The sequence below is a fragment of the Streptopelia decaocto genome (assembly GCF_964273445.1).
Source record: "Streptopelia decaocto genome assembly, chromosome: 5".
Classification (NCBI taxonomy): Eukaryota; Metazoa; Chordata; class Aves; order Columbiformes; family Columbidae; genus Streptopelia; species Streptopelia decaocto.
The window spans coordinates 25,009,019-25,034,454 of record NC_138659.1 but is presented as its reverse complement, the minus strand read 5'-3'; the positions used below and the strand labels follow the sequence as shown (position 1 = coordinate 25,034,454).

The 25,436-nt window shown below is 34.6% G+C and overlaps 1 protein-coding gene across 1 annotated transcript in view; it reads right to left on the bottom strand.

Moving 5' to 3' along the window:
* Positions 1–154: 154 nt before the first annotated feature.
* The window catches only part of HFM1 (helicase for meiosis 1), a gene marked incomplete at its 5' end in the record, with an annotated part of 37,819 nt that continues 12,537 nt past the window's right edge, over positions 155–25,436 (bottom strand). Inside the window, 26 exon segments of the mRNA XM_082053364.1 lie at positions 155–1,015; positions 1,297–1,454; positions 1,853–1,958; positions 2,224–2,284; positions 2,728–2,826; positions 3,458–3,567; positions 3,746–3,828; positions 6,451–6,569; positions 6,960–7,055; positions 7,479–7,634; positions 9,161–9,264; positions 9,977–10,134; positions 11,170–11,253; positions 12,198–12,283; positions 15,010–15,141; positions 15,228–15,325; positions 15,526–15,573; positions 15,662–15,768; positions 16,559–16,650; positions 17,261–17,341; positions 19,312–19,359; positions 20,294–20,427; positions 21,192–21,286; positions 22,764–22,909; positions 24,863–24,964; positions 25,054–25,097. Of these exon segments, the coding sequence (XP_081909490.1) occupies positions 949–1,015; positions 1,297–1,454; positions 1,853–1,958; positions 2,224–2,284; positions 2,728–2,826; positions 3,458–3,567; positions 3,746–3,828; positions 6,451–6,569; positions 6,960–7,055; positions 7,479–7,634; positions 9,161–9,264; positions 9,977–10,134; positions 11,170–11,253; positions 12,198–12,283; positions 15,010–15,141; positions 15,228–15,325; positions 15,526–15,573; positions 15,662–15,768; positions 16,559–16,650; positions 17,261–17,341; positions 19,312–19,359; positions 20,294–20,427; positions 21,192–21,286; positions 22,764–22,909; positions 24,863–24,964; positions 25,054–25,097 (2,614 nt within the window). The 3' untranslated portion in view covers positions 155–948.

The window sequence follows — 25,436 nt, the reverse complement described above, 5'->3', positions numbered from 1 at the left end:
AAATACAAACAGGTAGTGCAGCAAAACACGGTTGCATTTGGTTGCACCACAAACAATGTTGCAAGAACAGACAACTGAGATTCCACGGGCCATTTGAACATTTTAATTCCACACATTTTGAATAATTAACAGTGAAAATTAACATTCTCTTGTATTTTAGGCAATATAATGTATTTTTCTAACTATTGAACTTGCCTGGTCTACTGTTCAAACACTAGAGCTACAAGAGGATAACCAAATCAAATGCTTGGTTGCCTAGATTTGTACTATGAAGCATAAATGTCCATTTTATGACCTCAGGTATCAAACACAACTTTAGAACATTGTTTATAGACATTTCACAACTGGTTTGCTGAGCCTGGAAACACATTTGCTTGAAGGAAGTTGCATTTTTTTATTAACAAGTTGACAACACTGTTAAAAGGAATACAGTCTAAAATAACTTACCATTCTATTGCTTTTACTTGTAAATCTAATTATTTTACAGAATCATTGCTATGAAAAATTCAGCATTACAGAAACTGAAAGACAAAACCAAACGAGCACTGAGAAATTTCTGAAGAAAGAATCTTTCATTCATTTAAAGAGTCGTTGTGAGCAGGGCACATAATAAACAGCTTGCTTTCCCTTATGTGATTTTTACTTTTTCTATAAAAGTACCTTCAGATTGAGAACTATTCTCCTTTGACATATTCCAATATTTTTCTTTGTAATCCTAAAAACAGCAAGGACAAATACTTAAGTACTTTGTAAAATAAGATAACATACCTAGAATTCCACAAATCAGATATCAGTTTTGCTATTATCTACTCTATGCAGCAATCCAGCTATTAGTAAATAGGTATACAACAGAAATCAAATTCTCTTAGCTGAATTTGAAGGCTTCACTCTGTAAAAGTGACTGTAACTTCTTTTCCCCAGCACTTACAATATATTTCATTATATGTTTTACAAAAGGCCATCAAATATTCCAAGAAAGGGCTTGACATCACTGATTTCATCATCAAGAAGATATCTAAAGAAGATTAAGTAAACAAAAAAATTAAATTAGGTAGATCAAAACCTATGAAATTAGGAACATTATACAAAGTTTAGTCAAGAGATACCATTACAAGCAACATAATTTTAAAGTAAACTTTTCTTTCCAAGAAAAGTTAATTGCTACCATTATTGTGAAAATTCATCTTCTAAAAATGAATGTTATTAATTAACACATCACCTAAACATCTGTGTTCCATGAAGAACTAAGCACTGGAACACTGAGGCAACAGAAAAATATACATAACCTTTTATTACCTGGGATCCACTTCTTTTTCATATTCCTTTGTGAAAATGAAAAAATCCTCTTTCCTAGTAAATTTAGAAGAGTCTGAGTTTATTTTTGAGATCGAAGAACACTGTACCGTTTTCAGCTCTTGCGAAAGATTTGAGTGGTTTTTTTCTTGAAAACTGAACTGCAATGTAAATGTTAAAAATTGTATATGATTAAAATAACTAACCAAGAGAGGAGCTGCCAGATTGTTGTAGTTTGTAGTACAGATATTCATACTGATATTATGGTATTTGACAAGGACCAAGCAAATGATAAATATCATTACATACCAGATGACTTGCAGAATAGCAATCAAACTGAGTAAATAGTTTTGAAGTCTGCTATATAAAGTAAATTCAAGTCCTAGTTCTTTGTATCATGAATATCACCTAGCACAGGATGCATGTGTATTTGGACAACACAAAATGGTTCAGAAATTCAGTATGTCCAAACTAATTCATAAGTCAGATATCGTAAATATATTTACACAAGAAATTCTCTAATTACAGGAAATTCTGTTATCAAAATATTTTTACTTACCATATCTGCATTTCCACTCCGTACAGATAAATTCGCTTTTGATGTGCTATCAACCACAGAAATGACTGAGTTCTGAATATTGGTCTCATCTTTTAATGTACATAAACTGAAAATATCAAGTTGAATAATTTAAGTATATTTACGGAAGGGCAACATTATTTATTTTTCAGTTCAGGATTTTCTATTTATTTCTCTCCATACTTACATTTAAAAAAATTCAAATAATTCAACAATTCATACATTTTGTAAGATGACATTTCACTTACTTTTATAACTGAACAGCCTTCTATACATTTAATCATACAGATACACATGAAATACAGACAATATTTTTAACTGAATAAAATTGTAATTAATTATAGAATGCTTACTCTATTGAAATGTCATTTGTGGCTTTGCTGCTTGGATATTGGCAAAGTGGTTCACACTTATCTGGAATTTGAAAGCAGATATTTCCATGTTTCATATAAGAATGAAAGTTTTAAAAACTGAGTCACAAAACAGGCAAAACCCCTTGTAAACATTTTACATATGATGATAATAATAATTTGAAAATTATCCAAATGTCTTAACACTTGAAATATTCCTTCTGTGGGTTTTGGGCTAATGTAAAAGATAAGCAGAGGTAAGCAGTCAGATAAATTAACAAATATGCAGTTGCAGGCCAGCCAAAAAATTGTAATTATTACTTTCTCAGCCCTCCCTTCTGTATTAGATTTGTCCTAATATAGGAGACATTCAAGGTAGAGTAAGAAAGCCAGTGGTCAAGTCAATTAACCAAAAACGTTCAGGTAGAACAAAAAATTGTTCTCAAATAACAGCCTGTGAAACGATTTGTAAGTAGGAAACAAATAATTTTGTTAAAATAACCTTACCTAATTCTCTATTGGCAAAATTGCTAGCAAATACTAATTTCTCATCATCAATATCATCCCAAACATCATCTCTCAGTTCAAAGTCCACATCCAACACATCTGAAAAAACAAGATAAGATCTGCTTTTATCTGTATCAGTCCAGTTATGAAGCAAAAATTTTAAACTTTTTTTTTTTTTTTTAATGCCATTATCTGTTGGCTTCTCACACACTAATAGTGAATGTTTCCAAGAGAAAGCTGTAATACATTTGTAATGGACAAGTACAACATAAACTGTTGCATGTTTTACGACCAGTTGTTCGATCTGTTGAAATGGTCACATTTTGTCAACGACCAACAAAAGCTCACATTTCACTAACTTATTCCAGCAGAAAGGGAAAAGAATAAAATATTTAGACATAGGGGTAAAATGCCACTTGTAATAAAAGTGGCTTCAGTGTAAATACATTACAGTCATACCTTTCAGGAAGTATTTCTAGGTTTGGAGCCTCATATGTTTGATTTTGTCATTACTGTTTTATTTAAAAATACATTTGGATGCTTAGATCAACATTAGAAATTGTTACTGTGACCAGAAAGAAAGCCAGTTAAGGCCACTATATTTCCCTATACTTTCAGTGTTCTATAATGCTCTACTGGTTGCTGTAGTGATTTCAGCAAGTCTGAGTTTACCAGTATATTCAAGTTAAAACAGTGAAAATAATAATTTCGAACATTAGCAATAACTTACTAGTCCTTCCATAATTCCAGGATTGCAGTTGTTTCTGAGATACTCCTAAGCTATTAACATTATCTACCTGGTCCACTGAGGGTGATGAAGACAACTGTTTATTGCTAGACCTATTAAAAAAACAAAAAAAAAAAACCCAAAAACAAACAAAACCAGTGACATGTCAGTAAAACAGCTGCAGAAAGTTGCAAAATAATTTTATTAAGAAAATAGTTTTATTTGTTATAACGTATCATACCACCTAAAATAAGTCAGATTTTTTTTTTTTTTACTTTTATTAGTCAGTACCTTAGGAATGCCGGCAATGAAGGTTTAGGAGTAAAACCAAATTGTTTGAGATCCACATTTGGAGCTTGATTTAACATCTGCATCTAAAGAAAGCAGATTATTGTAACTAATAAGACATAAACATATTAAACCCCATTGTTTTTTAACACTCTTAATGACATCATTAATACTGTATCTAGTTAGCATAATTTTAAATATAACATATAAAATCTTTCTGATTATCTAACATGATCAGTTAAAAAGGTTTGAATTACATGTGGAGTACTCCACTTCTAGTGGAGTTATCCAAGTACCCCAGCAAAGTCAGACTGTTTATTGCTCTCATTACCTGTAGGGTGAATAACAGAATCACAGAATGTTAGGGATTGGAAGGGACCTTGAAAGGTCATCTAGTCCAATCCCCCTGCCAGAGCAGGAACACCCAGATGAGGTTACACAGGAAGGCGTCCAGGCGGGTTTGAAATGTCTCCAGACTAGGAGACTCCACAACCTCCCTGGGCAGCCTGTTCCAGTGTCTGTCAACCTTACTGAGCAGAAGTTTCTTCTCAAATTTAAGTGGAACCTTTTGTGTTCCAGTTTGAACCCATTACCCCTTGTCCAGAAAAGCCTGGCTCCATCCTTGTGACACTCACCCTTTACATATTTATAAACATTAATGAGGTCACCCCTCAGTCTCCTCCAAGCTAAAGAGCCCCAGCTCCCTCAGCCTTTCCTCACATGGGAGATGCTCCACTCCATCATCTTTGTTGCTGTGCTCTGGACTCTCTCCAGCAGTTCCCTGTCCTTCTTGAACTGAGGGCCCCAGAACTGGACACAATATTCCAGATGTGGTCTCACCAGGGCAGAGTAGAGGGGAAGGAGAACCTCTCTTAACCTACTAACAACCCCCCTTCTAATACACCCCAGGATGCCATTGGCCTTCCTGGCCACAAGGGCACAGTGCTGGCTCATGGGCATCCTGCTGTTCACCAGGAACCCCAGGTCTCTCTCCCCTATGCTGCTCTCTAATAGGTCATTCCCCAACTTATACTGGAACCTGGGGTTGTTCCTACCCAGATGCAGAACTCTACACTTTCCCTTGTTATATTTCATTAAATTTTTCCCTGCCCAACTCTCCAGCCTGTCCAAGTCTCACTGGATGGCAGCACAGCCTTCTGGCATGTCAGCCACTCCTCCCAGCTTCATGTCATCAGCAAACTTCCTGACAGTGCACTCTATTCCCTCATCCAAATTGTTAATGAATACATTGAATAATATTGGCCCCAGTACTGACCCTTGAGGCACTGCACTAGATACAGGCCTCCAACTAGACTCCACCCCATTGACCACAACTCTCTAGCTTCTTCCCTTCAGCCAGCTCACAGTCCACCTCACTACCCGGTCATCCAGACCGCACTCCCTCAGTTTAGCTGTGAGGATGCTGTGGAAGACTGTGTCAAATGCCTTACTCAAGTCAAGGTAGACCACGTCCACCGCTCTGCCATCATCCATCCATCTTGTTATGTCCTCATAAAAGTCAATGAGGTTGGTCAAGCACGACTTCCCCTTGGTGAAGCCGTGCTGACTGCCCTTAATGACCCTCTTATCCCTGATATGCCTTGAGATGGCATGAAGGAGAAGTCGCTCCATCAGTTTCCCAGTGATGGAGGTGAGGCTGACTGGTCTATAGTTACCCAGGTCCTCCTCCTTGCTCTTTTTGAAGACTGGAGTGACATTTGCTTTCCTCCAGTCCTCAGGCACCTCTCCCGTTTCCCAAGACTTGGCAAAGATGATGGAGAGTGGTCCAGCAATGACCTCAGCCAGCCCCCTCAGCACCCACAGGTGCATCCCATCCGGACCCATGGATTTATGGATGTCTAGATTGCCTAACTGCTCCCTAACCCAGTCCTCATCAACCGAGGCAAACTCCTCCATTGTCCTGACTTCCTCTGGGGCCTCAGAGGTACAGGGCTCCTCAGGACAGCCTCTGGCAGAGTAGAAAGAGACAAAGAAGGCATTCAGTAACTCTGCCTTTTCTGTATCTTCTGTCACCAGGGCACCCACCTCGTTCATCAGTGGGCCTACATTGCCTCTGGTGTTAGTTTTATCTGCCATGTATTGGAAAAAGCTCTTCCTGTTGTCCTTGATTCTCTATTGCAAACAAACAAGCAAACAAAACTGCAAAGAGGAAATAAACCACTCCAATATCTCAAATGCCATTCTTGCTGCAGAAAGAACTAGTTTAGTACTACATTCAAAGGGATAAAGTGTAGGCCATGAAATCTTTCAGAGGTAAAAAACTAACATGCTTGGTTTTCTTATAAACTAGTGGATCTACCTGTCAATGCAGAAAGATCTCTTAGTAGCGTTACTCTGATAAATACCACTACTTGTTTTCCATTCATGTAATATTTTGCTAAAACCAAGTCACACCACATTACCTTACAACGATGTCTCTGTACCTCACTCACCAAATGTCATAAAACTAAGGACACAGAGTACATGCACAGAAATGGATCACTGGAAGCATTCCAAACAGCAGCAGAACCTCTCAAAGATTCCTGGACCTTTGGTACCTTTGTACTTCTTAGCTTTTTGCATTCCACCCAGAAAAGATGAACTAGAATGTTCATATTTAGTTATAAAATTCTCTCTTCAAACAATATATACAGACACATAACAGATAAAAATAAATCTATTAAATGGCAGACTGTATTCAAATGAACCTTTAACCGTTTTACTGGGGGTACAGATGAGATTGAGTTTCTGCTCCTTAAATCAGCTAGGTACAAAGAAAACTTTGAATCTCCGTTTATCTCAGACTTTGGAGGTACTCCAGTTTTACCTGAAAAAAAAGGAATAAAAGTAATTTTCAGATTAGTTTAGATAAAACCTAATTCTTTCCAGATCAATGGAAACTTTGCCACTAAGCTTAGCATCTTCCATTAAAAGATCCTAAAAGATGTAGCATACCAATATTTATATGAAATCTAATAAGTTTAACATTGCTCTTGAATCACATGCTAGATGTTCTGAAAAATATTAATCATTGTAGTGCCTATACAAGTGTTATTAACAAATCTTTTTATTACTGATTTTATGACTGCATCATAGCAACAACTCAAGCCTCTCTGGCTTACATTGCTTCTGTTAACATAGCTATTGGTATAAGTGAAGCCACTCTAAATTATATTTGTCTGGAAGTAACAGAAATCGTAGATTTAAGAAAACTCACAGCAGTCATGTCCACACGCATCTTTATTTTTACAGCGATGGTTGCATTCTCTGTTTCCATATTTCTTGTAAATAGTCTCCTGTTTAGATCTGCCTCCTAGATAAATATAATACAGAAATTATGATTTTTTTATTTCATGTGTACTGTTGATGAGTATTTCATGCAGTGAAGGATGGGCTGAAAGTAATCTGGGTCACTAGAGTTTTGTTGCCTTTAAAAAAACTTTGTGCTGCTCAAACAATGTAATTGGAAATAAATCAGTGCTACTGAAAAACAGAGGCACTACCACATTCCCAAATTCTAACAGCAGTATTAGATACCAAACACCCATGATTTTTCTTACTTTCAAATTGATCAAAGAATTGAACTGTAGTACTTGACGAGCAGAAGCAGCAGCATTGTATTTTTATTATACTTGAGAAAGAAACAGTATGGATAAATAAAGATCTAGCTCTCTACTGAAAGCAACATTCAATTTTCTGTTGACTTTGGTATTAGTCAGATGATCTGACTGTTTACCTGTATCTACTTTTGCTGCTGGCAGACTTTGTGGTGAGCCACAACACACATCATGTGAAGACTCAGCTTTCAGTTTTTGATTTGTAAACTCCTTACTTCCCACTGTTTTCGGTGTTAAGTAAAAGGCTGTATATAGTTGCTGTATATCAAAGCCAACTTTGAAAAAAAAGACAAAAATATTTTAAATTGCTATAAACTGTTTATAAACTACTGATTACCTTCAGTTTCCTAAAGAGTTTAAGAAAGTATAAACATTATTAAAAGATCCTGGACATTTGCTAAAATAACGTACCATTAAAAGCACACTATTATATGAACGGATTCTTTATGATTCAGATTAAAAAACCCAAACAATTTCAGACTTAAAGACATGGTTACTAGATGAGTAACAAAATTAGTCCCTTTAACAGATTTTTTCTGTATTCTTTTAAAACTACATCTTTCTATGGCTTTGCACTGCCAACACAATTTTAACTTTAAAAGTGTACTACAGTCTGTGTTCCAGGAGTATCAGCAACTCTGTACTGGCAAAGGCATAAAAATGAGTATGTTGATGATACTTTTGAAGTTGAGTGCTAGTAATGGTTCTACTTCTAATTAAACCAAGATTCATATGAAATTATGGGAGACACCATTCCTAAAAAGAGTAGTTTTGTATTTTATTAGGCAAATATTGCTGGTAGAGAAAAAAAAAAAAAAAAAAAAAAAGAGATATCCTTCAAGTCCAAAACAGAAGCAGACTTTAAAATAAGCAGAGAGTAGGAACACCTGCTTTTAGTCCAACCCCACTGTTATCAATTTGAGAGAAATTAGCTTTTGAGTTTTACTGAACTCAGTACAACATGTAGATAGCCAAGTAGGAATAAGAGGACATTTTTTTTCTTCATCTCTGGTTAGAAAACCCTCATTTTTCCTGAGCGACAGGTTTAGCAATAGGAATACAGACTATTTCAGGCTTGATTATTCTAACAGTCTCAATATTCAATGTTTACCACAGAAGCACCAAATATACTTCAGTTAATCTAGCACACAGCAATCTTGTTTACAGGTAGGGCACAATGACAGAATTTATTTAATACAACCAGTCCATTTTGAAATTGTATTTCAAAGTTCTGTGTTTCAAGGTCATCACTGTCTCTCCTCATCTGCTGTGATAGTTCCAGTTCTACGGAAATTGACACTGAAGGGACCAATGTTTAAATCTACACATTAAGGCACAAAATTTTCCACCGTAGAGATTTCTTGCTACTGAAGTGGAGATGAATCCATATCTAATACTTTTTTAATCACAATGCAAAACCTAACCATTCACAAAGACAGCTCATCCCAGCATAAATAACCTACCAAGCTGATAGGTTATCCCTACTTAAAGTTAATTCAACTTGAAGATGAAGGGCAAAAGAGAATCATAATCTGTATCAACAGAGCAAAATAATATTTTCTAGCAGCAGTTTTGGTGTTTCCCAGTTCATTAATATGCTATTACAGTAAATGAAACAAACAGATATGTAATTAGGACTATTAGATAATACTCAACCTAGTAAAAAAACCCATGGAATATAATTTTGTTTCCTACATCAGTTAATTTTATTATATTTTTTGTTTGATACAAAATGTTTTATTGATTTGTTCAAAATTCTTATGCACTTGTTTTTAAATTAAAAGCACACCAACCAACCTACCATAATCAGAACTGATTAAGTTTATACTAATGTCTTCTGATTTATGAGCTCTTTTCACTTCAATTTTCTTCATCCAATTTCCAGTTTTCAGCAGAACAGAATCCCTGTAATGTATAAGTAAAGTTTTGTTAGATATGGACAATGAAAACAAGACTTTACACTATGCCATTTGTAACCACGTCAAAGAGCCTTTATTTGGTCTTAATTATTGGATTTTGCTTGATAAGTGGCCTAAGAGTAACCTTGCAACAATATATGATTCATGGCCATAAGAGAGCCAGGATCCTGCAGATTAGTTTCAGTTCTGCCAAAAGTGCCAGACTTCGGCCAGAACGCACGTGAAGGTCATGCAGTTGGGAAAAAAAATTGTTTCTCTTTTCCCATTTGCTCCAAGCATATCTTAGCCAACTGAAGAATTTAATTGCATCTCTTGAGTGAAAAAACATTTTGACAGTATGACATAATTACAGAAATCTAGCTAATAAAAGTAACAACTTGAGAATGTATGTTTTTGATAGGTATTTTACTTGTTTTACATTTATGTGGAAATTATTATGACTTCCATAATATGACATCAGTGTTGTACAGATATTTACACATGCTCTCCATACTGACAAGCACACTGGCATGTTTTTGGAGTTTTTCAATCCTGTGCAGCATTTTAAATGACAACAGTGACTGGAAAATGCTGTAGGATAAAGAAAAATTTTGAACCATTTGGTATCAGTAGAAAGTACTGCAAAAACTGCAAGTTACAAAAAGGATTAAAAGCCAAAATGCTTAAAAGATGTGAGGTAAAAAACTGATCATACATACATAATTTTCTGATTAAAAATAACTTGGTTGTCAGCATCTCCTATGAGCAATGTAACATAGTGAAAGTCCGTTGCCGTTCTCTTTGTCTGTAGCTGCTCATAGTTTGTTAATTTGATGGTTACTAAGATTTCAGCCAATGTATCACTGTATTTTGGAAGCTAGGAAAAAATGATATAGAAGAAGACATAACTGCTAAAATATGCAAATTAAAATATATGCCCTTCCATAAATTTTTAACTTAGTACAAGCTCGATTCAAGCAATTTCAATTTGTTGTACAATTTTTATTTGCTGTTCTGATACACTATTATATTGTACGAACTTGCCCATAGCTGAATAGCCTAAATTTGATTAGGTATTGAGAATAAAAGACAGTCTACATTAAGTCCTTGAAAAATTCTCCTCTGTTCAATGCAAACAGACTCAAGAAGAAAACTAGGTATATTCTGGTATCCCGACATTCCTCTAGAAGATATTTATAATTGTTAAATCTTTATTCTGAGAATAACTTTAGCAATACACATCTGGTATTATGTCAAATGAAAAACTAAAACAGAATGGATAATTATAATGACACTATTTCACACATTTATTGAGTTTTTACTTCAAAGGTGTCTTCATTTGTACCAACTTCAGGAGCCACTTTAAGGCTATTTTTCAAATTTTGCATTTCAGAAAAGTAGAGTGGCTATGTGACCTGTTTAAAGACAAAATGCCGTCAGAACCTCAAGGCTCTTGACTGAACATGGAATTGCACCCTGCCTTTGAAAGGGCACCAGCTAGCTTAATGTAATCATTTACTGGTTCTCTGTTTTCCTAAGTGTGATGTAGAAAATGAACACGAGCTAATGCTTCTTGAGTAAGTTTCATATATATGTTTTCCTTTCTCTAAGGTTTGTTTATATTCGAGATAGAAGAGACCTCTCAGACTCCCATATAATGCTGGAATGTGCTGGTTTGCATCTGTAACATAAAATACTATTAACGAGAGAAGCCAATGTATTATAGGGAATGTGCATTCCAGGGCTCTCCTTCAGCGTTTAAGAGTTTGATTATACATGTTGAGGTGGGAGAAGGCCACGATATTGTGTCATCTTCTACCAGTGAAAGCTCAAAATTTCTTTAAGTCAGCATCTGCTCTTTCATTTAATAATACCAGCATACAAACATAAAAAAAATTTAAAAAGTATTTACCTGTTCAATGTCAAGTTCATATTTTGGAAGGTGCAAAACAGATTCTTTTATCTGGTTTCCAAAAGGAGGATGTCTGTTTAAAATCTGCAAAGATTCAATTTCATTTCTGATACATTCAGCTGATCAGAGATGCCAACAGAAATGTAACCCCAAGGAATCAAAGTCACCAGAGTAACTATGCTATCAACAAAAGCCCTTATCACTACTTGTTATCTACTGTCAGTGATGCCCAGAATAGCAACATAACCAAAAGAAAGTTCCAATACTTTTTCATATTGCTATCACTTCTGTTCAGGTGAAGAGCCAATGAACTAGCCAATCACTTCAAAACCTGACTACTCAGGTTTTGTATGAGATGACCCTTCTATCTTGTCCTACCTTTAGTCAAAACAAATTACAGGAAAACTGCAAAAGGGGGCAGAAAATAGAAATAAAATTCCTATAGCCAAAACAGAAGAACCCAAGTAAGATCGATTTCCTTTAGAAATCTGTTGTATCTTCCAGAACACTGGAAAACCAGTTTCCTCAGAAAAGAAGCCAAGAGCTAAAGAACTTGTCCTGAGGTAAAATCTAAACTTTCCAAAAATAAGAAGTGCTTTATAGATTACTCATAAAAAATGTGTTCTATTACTATCTTTAACTAAAACTAGCAATAAAGGAAATTCAGGATTCTCATCATTAACATACGTCAAGAGAAACTGGAAACATATATTCCCTTATATGTTTTCTAACACTACCAAAAGGGAAATGCATATTGTGCTTTGTTTCAAACTATGTTAATGATGGAGTTCTACATCCACATCACATTTGCTGGAACAAAACATCATACAGATTTTCAAGAAAAAACAGCAGTAGCCACATTTTTTTTTAAAAATTTAGTAGTATAAATGAATAAACCACTTAAAACACTCACTTTTGTTGACATTCATATAGCAGATATATATTAACCATAACACTTTTACTGGTAACAGTATTAATACTCAAAAGTTTCCTTATCATACTTATCTGTGTACAAAATAATAAATTACCAATTCAAGTTCCCTTGGATTTGTGTCTTCTATTTTTTGAAATGTCGTCAGCCCAGCATTTACCATAGCGTTTGACAGTGATACACCTGTGAAAAATTTAAGTTTGATGCTGTTAGATGACAACCACTAATCTCAAATTATTCTCAACAACTGCATTATCGCAGGTAAAATCAAAGCAGAAATCATTCTATAGTATGTTTTCCCAGCTTTTCACTCAACAAATCACTAGATTTCTTTTCAGTTGATTCAAAATTTTAGTATTGCTCATATCCATTAGTAGAGAGGAAAAGAAATGCAACACAAATCAAACATGAAAACATTCAGTATTTCAATACTGTCAATTTTTAGTTACGTTTTCTAGAGCAAAACAGACTTCAGATCACTTTCTACAAGAGTCAAGAAACACTTCTCCCTATATATAATGAAAAAAGCATGTCACAGCATTCTTTGTCTCAGAATTTTTTTTCCTTATCCAAGGAATAATTTAACTATGTTAAAATCATAAGGATTTTAATGTTTTTGAGCAAGCTAACAATAAAATTCACTCAAAAAAAAAATCTTATTGTAATCTTCTAGGAGTCCTTGCAGATTTAGAACAAAAAATTCCCATGGCATATCTGCCACAAAAGCAGACTGGCAGAGAATTCCACATATAACGTTATTCCTCTTTATGATACCCTGTTCTTTCAAACTTGCAGTGAGATTTAGAGTCATCACATCATATGAAAAGGCATTTCCCTTACCTGGACCTACAGCCTACTACAATAACTGCAATAATTCAAGATAAAAGATAGTACCAAATACTTAGAATGACTGCGTGGATTCTTCATACCTAAGTCTGTAGAAAAGGTAGAAGAGATCTGTAAATTAAGTAGGAAACCTCACAAGAGACTTGAGGTTGCTTCTTGGCAGATATTACAGCAATCTTATAAGAAAAGACTCACTTCAACACAAGACTTCAATGATTTAGAGAAACAGAAGTCTTTTTGTCCTTTTATGTACATTTGAACAACTTTTGGGTCTAACTTAAGGAAAGCATCTTCTATCATCTCCCCTCTCCTTTGCAGAAGCTCTGCAAAGAGTCTAAAGACTCTCACTTACTACTTCTGCTGCTGCTTCAGTTAGAACTGTTGCCTTGTTTCTTTATAAGTGAACCTGAAGACTAGTTCTTTTGTCATAATTCCTAAAATGGCAGAAGGGTTTCTACCAGTCAAGAAAATACAAGACATAAATAAGACTCTTTCTCTGTCTTCATCTATTTCTGAGCAAGAAAAAAAACAACCAACAGAGGTAGAAATTAACTGAACAAGTAGTAAAGGTGATAAAATCCAGTACAGCAACTGATCATTATCCTATCTGTCAGAACAAGCCAGCAGAAATCAAACATATCATACAGCAACAAGAGGGAGCATCATTATTGGACAAAAGTAACAAATTAAGGTAGTTCTAGAAGAGCAGTAAGAATTCAATTGAATCCTCAGTCTCAGTAAGACCAAATATCAGTTAAAGGACAGTCACTCTTATAAAAGAAATACTGACTACTAAGGTTTTTTTTAAGATTAAAAAATAACATACTAGGAGTTCAAAAATCAGGAATTTCTGAATATGTTACATGGTATCAGTACATTTCTGTGAGCTCAAACAATTCACTTCACAAACACACAGAACAGGCTTAGTAGCCATAGCATGACAGAAGTCAAGAATCAGACATTGTAATATAGGCATCAATTAAATATTTGATTCAGGAAAAGAGAGTGAACTGTCAGCAGATGGTTCAAAAGAAGCCTGTGAGCAGAACAAATGGTACTTTGAAAGTTAGCAACTCTTTTTAATATATGCTGCAAGAGCAACGACAGCATAGGAGAAATTCTGAACACAAGGCAGACTTCTCATATGACCTCAGATGACATTGGCACGGATGCAGTAGTGGAAATGAGTTCCCACCACGCTGCACTGTGCTGCGCACAAGCTGACAAGCCCTGTCCCTTGTTTTGAATCCACATGAATGAAGCAACACAGCTTCTGCACTGAGCTGGCAAGGTTGTAACGTACTGTACCATATGGATCTTCTGGCTTAGCTGTTCTCCAGCTTTCAGATCTCTGTACTATATTGTTCTGTACAGAGTAGATGTGTCTTTAAAGAAAGAAGAAATACAGAGAAGTGATTTCTGAAAGCATGAAGGTATGATAAGAGCAGACATGAGAGCAGAAAGCTATAGTATTACCTCATACAAATAAAACTACATTTTTGTAATACACAGGGCTGCAAAATTTCTGAACTTCTTTTCAAATAATTATGACAAGTCTGTACTTCCAACCAGAAGTTCATCCAGTAACAGGATACAGTGACTGGAAGAAGATTACTAGAAACATGTGATTCTCCTGTGTAAGAACATCATGAACAATAAATTTATTTCTATTTCATGATTCCTATCCATGTCGATGCAAATTAAAGGGCTTTCATACATATAAGTAACAGGATCTACATTGACAAGTGTTTGGAAAGGAAGGCATAGCCTAGTCAGAGATAAGCAACCACACAAATGCAGAATATGCCAAAGATACTGAGATGAACATTAAGAAAAAAGAACAACTCTGAATCACTTTGAAAGCCTGAAGAAAATTATGAAACAGATTACATTTACTTTTATCATAACAGACTATTCTGGCAACTGTGCTACACAATTGTGGGAAATTAATAATTAGGAGATTCATTTAATTGCGTAAGCAGACACCCTAGAAATTAGCAGGCTAATTATGAGTTTTGATTCTCTATCAGATTACACCTTTATAATTTCTGACTAGTACCTACCAATTTTTTCCAATTGTTTAGATACATGAAGTGAATTTTCCCAAAGTTTGCACCTGAAACACTTTGCTAACATCAAAGAGTTTAATAAAGCAGAAAAGTTGTTCTTACATGATGCCAGAAAGTCAGATAACCCTGTAAAAATAAGATTGACCTGTATTAATTGAAGAAAATGTTGTTTATTATTATATGTACGAAAAAATGATTAAATTTTACCATACATCTAGTAACTCTTAAGCCATTTCTAAATATTCTGCCAGTATCTTGTGTCAAAGTAAAGTCTTGAATAGGAATGCATCCTAGCTGAGCCTGAATAAGACTGGAAAAAAAAACTGGTATATAAGCCACACTGTAAGCAAAGTGTAACAACATACAAGTTTCTACTGGAAAATTCAGAATAAAAAACAATGAAATGCAAGACCTGGTTCTGTATAAAATGATAGAAATTTTAGGAGGGACTTCAACAGCCATAAAATGAAAGTTTTTCAATAAAAAGTAACAACACAATATAATATCTACCAGTTTATTTTCATTTCTCTTGTTTTTATCTTCCCCTCCATTGGAAACCTATACATGAAAATATACATATTTCCTGTTATTCATTTTATTTATTGATAAAGAGATACTTTCCTTTTTCAATGTATTTTTTTTCTACCTGATCGTTATTTTGTCCTTGTCTTTATTCAGAGTGTTCAGTATTTTCTTTTCATTTGTTCTTAACTTGACATCCAGAAATTCTGTGCAATTGGAGATCATGGTAATCTGTAACAATTTAACTTTTAATTTTCTTTGCCATGTTTTCTACCACTTCTTCCAACATTTAAAAAAAAGTTTGAAAAAAATTTTGTCTCAACACTATGACCCTGAAAAGACCATCATTCTTTCTAATAGCAACTTTCTTACATCTTCCTATAAAGACTTTTATGTAACAAAGGGAGAAGATTTTTCTTTCAGTTTTCAGATTACTATTCTGCTTGAAATTATCCCAAATCAACCACACTGCTAACACTTTATGACATACAAGGCAAATATAAACACTTTTTGCTATCTGTTACATATTTCACTTTCTTCATAGTTTAGTAACAAAGATAAGAGAACAGGCATTCCATTTTTTCATGGCCAGTTTGTTCTGCTATAGTATTTGCATGAAAACAATGTCTCTTGTGACTTAACAGTAGCAATAATAGCCTGTTATCTGACAGAGGAAAATGACTTAAAACAGAAAGACAATAACATTCCTTTAAGAGTAAAATCTGCTGTCCATGCAGCTGTTTTTTTGCAATAAAAAGTAACTAGTACAACACAAAACATAAACAGAAAACCTTCAGCAGCTTCATATCTTCATAAGCAAGGTTAGTGAGGGGAGATAGATTTGGATATCGGAAGATCTGAGTACAAAGCCTCAAAAAGACTCCATATGCAATTTATTCAGATGTATTCTTTAAAACAACGCCTGAGCTCTTTAAAAGGAATAAAAACTTCTGCTTCTTATCTTTGACTCTGTTTAAAACCAATTGAACATATGTAAATTTTCTTTAAAAAGTTAAATTACCAATTCCTTTAAAGTCTCTGTTCCCTTAATTGTGGAAAACTGTTTCACTGTATCGAACGCAATATAATACCAAGCCATTAATCTTCCAGTCTCTGTAAAAGAAAAATATACCTTAAAAAGTAAACATACCAAGTATTTTCTAGAGCATTTTAAAAGTGACAAAATTGAATTAATTTCCTTATTACAGAGCTCTCTGAGGTTCACCACCAATAAACCAGTATGTTATTGTCCCCAGCTGTCCAATGGATATTACTGACCCCATCACAGCGTGGCAGAAACATACGCCAGTTACATTTTTCTCCAATGGAGATGAATTCATACTAATATACCAGACTGTGAACTATAGATGCTGAGAAGCCAACCATCTCTAGTAGAGGATTGTAAAGGAGAGCAGGTATTGATAAGACCTGTTCTTCATTGTACCATGTCACATCCAATTATCCTGTGATAATGCTCTGTAATTTTCTCCTAATCTGCAATAGAATTTCCAGCAACAAGAGAAGACCTATTTATGGTTCAACATTAAGAGAATGAACTTCCATGATTTGTTAAAGAAACTAGTTCATATATTCTAGTCAATCTCTCAGCTTCTACTCTCTACTACATCTGTGTACTCCTACTAATGGGCCACAACTAGTCTTTGTAGTTCACTACTATCTCGACATCACTTCTGAAAATTAGTGTATTTTAAAAAATTGTTACCCGTTGGTTTGAAATTATTTGCTTCATCCATCCTGATCAAATCAAAAGATGATAAATCATTTAAGTTCTTCAAACACAGTTCTGTAAACAATTTGAAAATATATGTATTTTTAGCATGTGCAGAAAAACTTCTCTATTTACAAACCAGAAATGTCATAATCAACTTCCAATGAATGTATACCCAAGTAGCTCCACTGAACTCAAGTAAATGTTTTAGAATAGGATCCTGCTTCTACTAAAGTTGGTGGTTAACTTCTGCCTGGAGAAACCTCACTCAAAAGATACAGAACAGATACAGAACAACCCAACTCTTTTTCAGTGAAGCAAAAGTAGCAAAATAAAAGAAACTATTAAAAGAAACTAAGAGATGCACAGAAGGTAGGCTGCCATATTCAATTCTGAATGACACACCAGAGAGCCCATAGTATTTATAAAAAACATTTCCACTACACTGTTAACAATCAAATGGTTAAAATCTTAAATATCCACAGGTACTTATGAATCCTTCATCAGAAATTTTCATGCTCTATCAGGTACATTTGTATTTACTTCACTAAATCTATTTAGTCAGATATCTGCATGAGGGTGACAAAAGTATTTCGGTTTTATCTCTTTCAAAACCAAGGAAATTAAAAGGCAAAAATTACATTAATACAAAGTCCAGTTAAGTTATAGTTCCCATAGCAACCAGAAATAACTCACATTGCACATGAAATGTATGAAAACATAACTATCCACATACCTACAAAACATTTCATGTGTACAGGGAAAAGGGGCTAGTGTCTGTAAGAACTTTACAAAGAGGTTGTTTTTAAGATCAGAGCACTTCAAGGAAATATAATCCGCACCTAAAAAGCATTTATAAGTGAAACCTTCTATCCTAGCACTATCTGTAGAGGTGATTTCAAACCACACCTTTTCCCATAAAGGCTTACTTAGGTGGTAACATGCTTCATTCCTTTCAACCTACATGCCAAAAATGGAAATGTCCTGATCTAAAAGACACCAAAAGGTAGAAAACAGCTGAACAATCATATGAACTATGTAACTTCTACTGATAACTATGGCTTTTTTTCCTATCTGCAAATCACAGTCAAAGTCTCTCAAGTGTGAAGACTTTAAGCAGTAGTGTATATACAAAGTGTATTCCTGGAGACGGCTCCTTGAAACCCTTACACAATAAACAGCTTCGACATAGTCCCACCAAGCCCAACATCAGTCACAAATTTTTCTACACAATTCTGTAAAATGTAATAAATGTGTAAGTGGATTCCAAGTATTGGTCAGAGAGCAGAGTTCTCAGATGATAGCAGTCCAGATGTCTGAATAGTAAACCTATACAATATGAGTACTGTGACTTACCTGTAAAAAAATATAGAATTTAAGATTTGTTTCTATCCTCAGATTCACTAAGACCATCACTGGACACGATCTGCCACACTCTGGAGTTCTCTGAAATTCCTTTTTCACATTATTTTTGCATTTTTGAATGACCAGTGCAAAAATATCTATAATAAAAATAACATGCTCCCTCTGTCCACCTACTCTCTATTACTGCTGCCTAGCATGCTATAATCACCCAATTTTAAACTGTTTCTGAACAAGATGTTTACATTTTACATGAAGATGTTTACATTTTGCATCCTTTGTTTTCAAGGCTAAGTTTATGATGGAGGGAAGATGACAATTTCTGAAAAGGGCTTTTTTGAAACTATAGTAACAGAGATGAGATCAATCAAGAAAAAACACGAAGAATTACAAGCAATCAAAATTAAAGTGCTCTGCTCCATATATCTGAGAATGTATATGGAGATGATGTGGGTAAAGGCATTTAATTTTTTTCCTCGATACAACAAAAACTTTTCCACCAGTCAAAATGTACAGGTAGTGTTTTAAAAGTAATTAAAACTTAAATAAAATAAATAGCACAACATAGTAAATTACATTTGTTCTGTAATGGATATATTGAAATTAATGGAGATATATAAAAACCTGGATCAACCTGCCCTAACATGTGGCCATTTACTGAAAAAAGTTTAAAAGCCACGTACCTTGTAATTTTGCTTCAATTCCAGTTTTATCCAAGCCAGATGAAAAACCTTCATGAAAAGACAAAAGGCTTTTTAACCTAATACAGTGACATACTTCCTCCTCAATATCATTACCCATCAAAACTGATTTGCTGATTTTTGTAAGCCAGACCAATACACTAAAGTGAAAAAACTGTAAATATTTATTATACTGGGAACAAGTCAAAAGCCTTACATAGTGTACATATGTAAGTATCAATAAGTGGCTGTTAGAACAGATGTGCAAAGTTAAGAGCGGCAGATATTCCCCTATGTAAAATATCAGAGTCCTAAAAGTTGCAGAAATGTCAGGGAACAAATTCACGTGTAGAGTTTTCCTATTTTAGAATACAGGAGGCCACCTAAATTGTAACATGCAGTCAAGTACTAAATGGTCTATGCTACTGTCCCATCTATAAATCCTTAAAAAAAACTGTCTCCAGCAAATGCCCAATGACTCCATGATCAGGTGTAGAGCAAGTGACCATAAACAAAGATGTGATCAGGGCTGGGTCTGAGAGGCTGTTCTGGACAAGACAAATTGAAAACACCAACATTAAGATTACTGAAATATTGTTTTAGAATAACTATGAAATATTAGACATTTTTTCTTTCTTAGCAGCAGATTACAGATTCAGTGCTGAAAAGTACCTTATGGCTTGACACTGCATTACTACATAGTCCAGTATATTAAGATCAAGTAGATTGTGCTGAAGCTGTAAATGGCATCTTCACAGTTTTAAATGTTATACCATGCTGAAACTCCTACTACTTGTATTAAATTAAATTAAACTGAAACTGTTGTTCCTAAAAATATTACAGACCATATTACACATCTTGTTTTCAACCCCTTATGAAATAATAGTCCTTAATAAAATGAAATAAACAAATAACATTGATCTAATAAGTTTTAGTGTCATAATTTAGATCAAATAAAAACAAAACAAGCAAAAAAACAACAAACCATAATGAGTTGGATTTTTTAAGGCTCTAATATACAAGAATGTTGATCGTATCCATTCCAAAGCTACAGTAACATCTGTGACGGTATGTAGCACTATTTCTGCATTTAAGTGCTCAACAAGATGCCTGTGCAAGCTAGCAAAACAAACAAACAAAAGGTAAGTACATTTACCGATCAGTAGCACAAAAAGTGGTAAGCCTATTTTTTGGGGAAAAAACAAACAAACAAACAAAACAAACCCCTCCCCCAGAGCCACAGTGATTTTCTGAAAACAGTAAAGAATATGTAAATAATGAACAATTTGTTTATTATGGCTTAATGTCCAGTAAGCAAAGATTTTTAAAAACTCTGTCAACTGCGAAGTTTCACAATTATTTAGAACACAAAGCTACATACATTTAAAAGTTACAGCACAGTGTTGGTATTTTGAATATATTTGAAAAATTGAACCTTAACAAAATTACATGTGCAATCCTGGTTTACCCTTTCATGTCTTAACTTTCCTACATATTTCTCTTGATATTCTGTTCACATCACATGAATGCCAAAATCTGGTATTTTCCAGGCTTTTTATCATCTAAAAATTCAGAGACAGGATCTGGGTTCAATTCTTGCTTTTTGTCTTTGCAATATCTACCATTTCAGTCTCTTCAGTTTTCCAGCAGGAATCTACAACTTTTTTTTTTTGTTATGATTAAGATGTTCTAAGGATGTTTTTAGCTGATAAAACAGAGGCTGTTTACTTCTGAATAGCTTGACTTCATTTTCCTTAATATTTTTAAAAATTTCTTTTAAATAGACCAAAAAAACACCCCAAAACCCACCTGAAAAAATACATTCTGTAGAAACTATGAAACATTGCTACCAGCTGCCCAGTCTTATAAAAATACTTGGTTACCTGCTCTCTATTATGTCAGCACCATTTAACATCTGTATATACTTTTCCCTTGTACTCCAACGAGTCATAATAACTGCTGTAGCTGTAGTATCAAACTGAAAAATAAAACCACAAACAAAAACTGCTCTCTAGTTCTCCACAAAAAAAAAATACATTCCAGTTAAGTATGCATCACATATCTGTTGAAACCATGAAAACTGTTCTCTTAAAATCCTTGTTGAAATGGCTGTTGAATGCCAAGGCCTCTCTAATGTAAGAGGCAAATTCTAACTCCTTTGAGTAGCAAGCAGGACTGAGGATTCCGGCCGTTGCTGGCAGGCAGGTCTGTGCACCAGCCTGTATGTGTTAATGTACATATAACAGACACGTCAAGAAACAATACAAATGTGAACTGTTATTGACCTCCTTGCAAGGTCCACAGCTAAGGAAAGGATTTCTAACCACAACCACAGAAAATTACTGACACGAATTCTCATTTGTAATCCCCAAATATTAGAAAGTCCTGAATGAATAGTCAAGGTTTTATAGTAATTTTTTATAATCTTCTTCATCTAGTCTCAAGCCACCTCACTTAGATTATTTTGTTTGTAATGGAAAAAAAATATTGTTAGATTGATTTATTGGGTTTTGTATGAGAAGTTTCTTAACTTCTGATTTTTTTAGATCATAAAAGCATATGCAATACTGAAAGGCAGATCTTGGTAAATATTTTAGGTCTTGACTCAGTAAGTTAAAGTGGCTGAGGATTCTGAGTCACAACTTTAAAAATCTTACTGAATTATAATCTCTAGAAAAAAAATCAGTTAAGAAAGTTAGGAATATAGGAATTTCCATACTAGTTTAGATCTTAGGTCCAGATAAATGCTCTCACGTACAAAATATATCACAGTGGCTAATATAAGCAACCTCTGGAGACAGACACAGGGTAACCTATCTCCCATATCAGGCTTTCTAAAAATCAAAAAGACTTAAAAGATTTAACATAAATGATTCTGAGACTTTGAATAGGTATAATTAAAATAACAATTTTAAAATCTACCCCCTTCCCTTTTACAGCCAAAACAGAGTCTCAACCCTTTTTAAAACATCACATTCTTGGCATCGGCAACCTCTTGTGGAAATGAATTGTAGCTTTTTTTGAAGGCAATGTTTCTGACCCTCCCCCTCTATTCTACTTCTAACTTAATTAGATGTTTTCTTGTCCTGATGTTATGAGAAAAAAAGCACATTGCTCTCTATACTAGTCAATATTCCAGAATTTTTATCATGTAATTTATAAGTTGTGTGCCAGCTTCCTACTTTTTCTCTAAGCCCCACTCCTTACATAACCCAAAAGTAACCTTCAGATCTTTTTCCACAGCAAGGTGAAGCAGTACTTTTTAGTGGACAATACAAAAGCAAACAGACTTTTTTTTCTCAGTTAAGAAGTTACTCAGGAATAATTTAACTATTAATAACACCCTTTAAAACCCAAATGCTGCAGTAAAATTTTTGGCATTGTGATTCTATGCCAAGAATACTTTCTACTGATCTGCCTATAGATAGTATCAATATAATATAGCATTAACTTACTTGAGGCCTTCCTGCTCTCCCAATCATTTGCAGAATATCAGTTTCACTGTACTCTTGGAACACTCCTCCAACATAGTGCATCGTGGATTTTATAACCACCAGATGTGCGGGTAGATTGACTCCCATTGCTAGGGTGCTAGTAGTAACTACATTAGATTAAAGTATACTGATTGCAAGATGAACACCACTGAAATGTCTGGCAAACATTAAACAAGCAACAAATAAGCTCTTGATTCCTAAGAGCTCTTATTTTCTAGTGAAGTCAGTGGGTGTTCTGTACCACAAAAGGATTAGATGTAAATTACAGATATGTATTTGCATACATTCCGTAACATCTGGAGATAATCCAGAATACAATCCATCTTCAATACAACATACACACTGAAGAAACATTATTCATATTTCTTCATTGATATTTGAATACAGCCATGACTTCAGCTTTGTACTCATTAATATCTTTGATTTCTTCTTTTAATCACCAGTCATTAGCATTGTTTATAACCATGGTACCAAATCAGAATCACCACCAACACTATCACAATACTTTACCAATACACATTCTCACAGGGAAAACACAAGTTTGTGACAGATTATCTCACACTCATGTTTTCTTATTCACTTTCTTTAACAAATATATAGGGTGGCAGGAACTGAACATGGAAAGCCAGCTATACAGGCCAACTGACATAACTATTTCACCAGGAAAATAAAATATTAATGAATTTTCCAAATCTTTTTTTAATGAAAGAAGAACTGAAATTAGTAATTGTAGGTGCATCAGGAAAGACAAACTCAATCTAAAGGCATAACCATACCATCTTGTTAGAATAGTATTGGTTTTCATATTATGATGGTATGCAAAATGGGAAATTTGTCAAAGCAAAACAACCATAAAAAAGTTGCAAAGAAAGGTTACTTACCAGTGCAATCAGAGCTTCAGTCTATGTATGTGTGTCTATACATATATACACACATGCTTGTGAGTACACATACATTGCAAGACCAAAGAACTTTTCCCCTCTGCAATATCTGTGAAAGGTGTGTTAAAACCCTATCCCCATCATGCTCACGGACATAGAAAGTAGAATATGCCCCTTACTCTTTCAGTTTCCTCTCAGTTGTAGAAATGTAATTCTAGTACCTCAGATGATTCTGAAATATTCATACAAATACGCAAGTTTGCACTCTTTCAGTAGTAGTCCATATGCAGATTCACGTTGTGCTTAGCTGTGACACAGGGTCTCAAAGTTATCTTTGCACAGAGCAACTGTAGAACCACTGTCTCCTGAGATTTCAGAACTGGCACTGCAGTTGGCAAAGCCATACACAGTGCACCAGGCGACCAAAGCAGAGTAGTCTACAGTGATATGGAGACATTTTACTACCATGGACATTGTAACACTAGCAAGGCTGCCAGATCAAAGTAAGGGTATCTACCTACAATTTTCAAAGAGAGTCATGACCACTGTACAGGAAAGAAAAGATCCATGAATCTTTCGGTGTTGTACATGAACCACGCACACAATTCCCCACAGGGTCTGAATTGTTTTTACAGAAAAAGAAAGTCTAGATGAGATGAGACCATCATGTCTCAAACAGATATCTTCCCAATTCAGATAACAGCGGACAGTCTATTTCTTAGGAACCTCCCCAGCCTTCAAAGCACCTTGCATGAGAGTTTGGAAACAGTATCATGCCTATCTAAGCATAAATGCAAAAGATTACCCTCAGGGAAGCCACTGCTGCAAAGGACACAAAGAAAGTATCATGTGAAGACACACTAGCAGAGTTCCACCTCAAGAGGATGGCTCAGTGCTATGAAAAGGAAATTAAAATGGCCAGACCTGTACAGCCGTATGAGGGAGGATGACCTCCATGTATGCTGAAAAGAAGAAAAGTTCCATGGTCTTTGATACCAGTGCATATGTATTCACAGGGTAAAAGTGCACATGGAATACAAACACATCTTTATCTAGCTTTCAGAAAATAATTCCAAAGATTAAACAAACTATAGAATCATAAGATATTACCACTTCCAAACTGCAATCTTCTCAGAATACATTAGCAACATTTTGACTTTCAAAGTTAAATTTACTTACAAAGTACTGGTAAGTCTCCTACAGTAAAAGCTCCTTCAATTATTTTTCTGTCAGATACCTCCATACCCGCATGATGATAAGCCACACCATACATTAAAAGATCTGAAAATGACATAATTATATCCATCACTTGACTAAGTATACTCAAGCAAGTAATCATTCACAGAGCAGTAGTAGTAGGTTATATTTACCTCTCAGTTTGGCATCTTTCAATGAATTTGCAGACATCTGTAGTCTATGCAATGCACACACAAAAAAGAGAAGAATACTTCAAAAATCATCCAATTCACTAATATAAGTGGAATATACAAAGATGCAACTATGTTTTTAAAATGCAAAAATAAAGCTTCACATGAAACTAGATACACAATTACCTCACTAGAGACTGTAAGATGTATTCCTTGACATGTACATTTTTTACATACTTTTCCATGGTTCTACTGCATTTGCACTTTTAAAGATGTTCTTAGTTTTCAACTATGTTTGATTATCAAAGGGACATAGTCTTAAAACAACTTCTAAAATATACATTATTTGTATTTTTTCAACTGCCACCTTTCCCATCTTTTCAAAG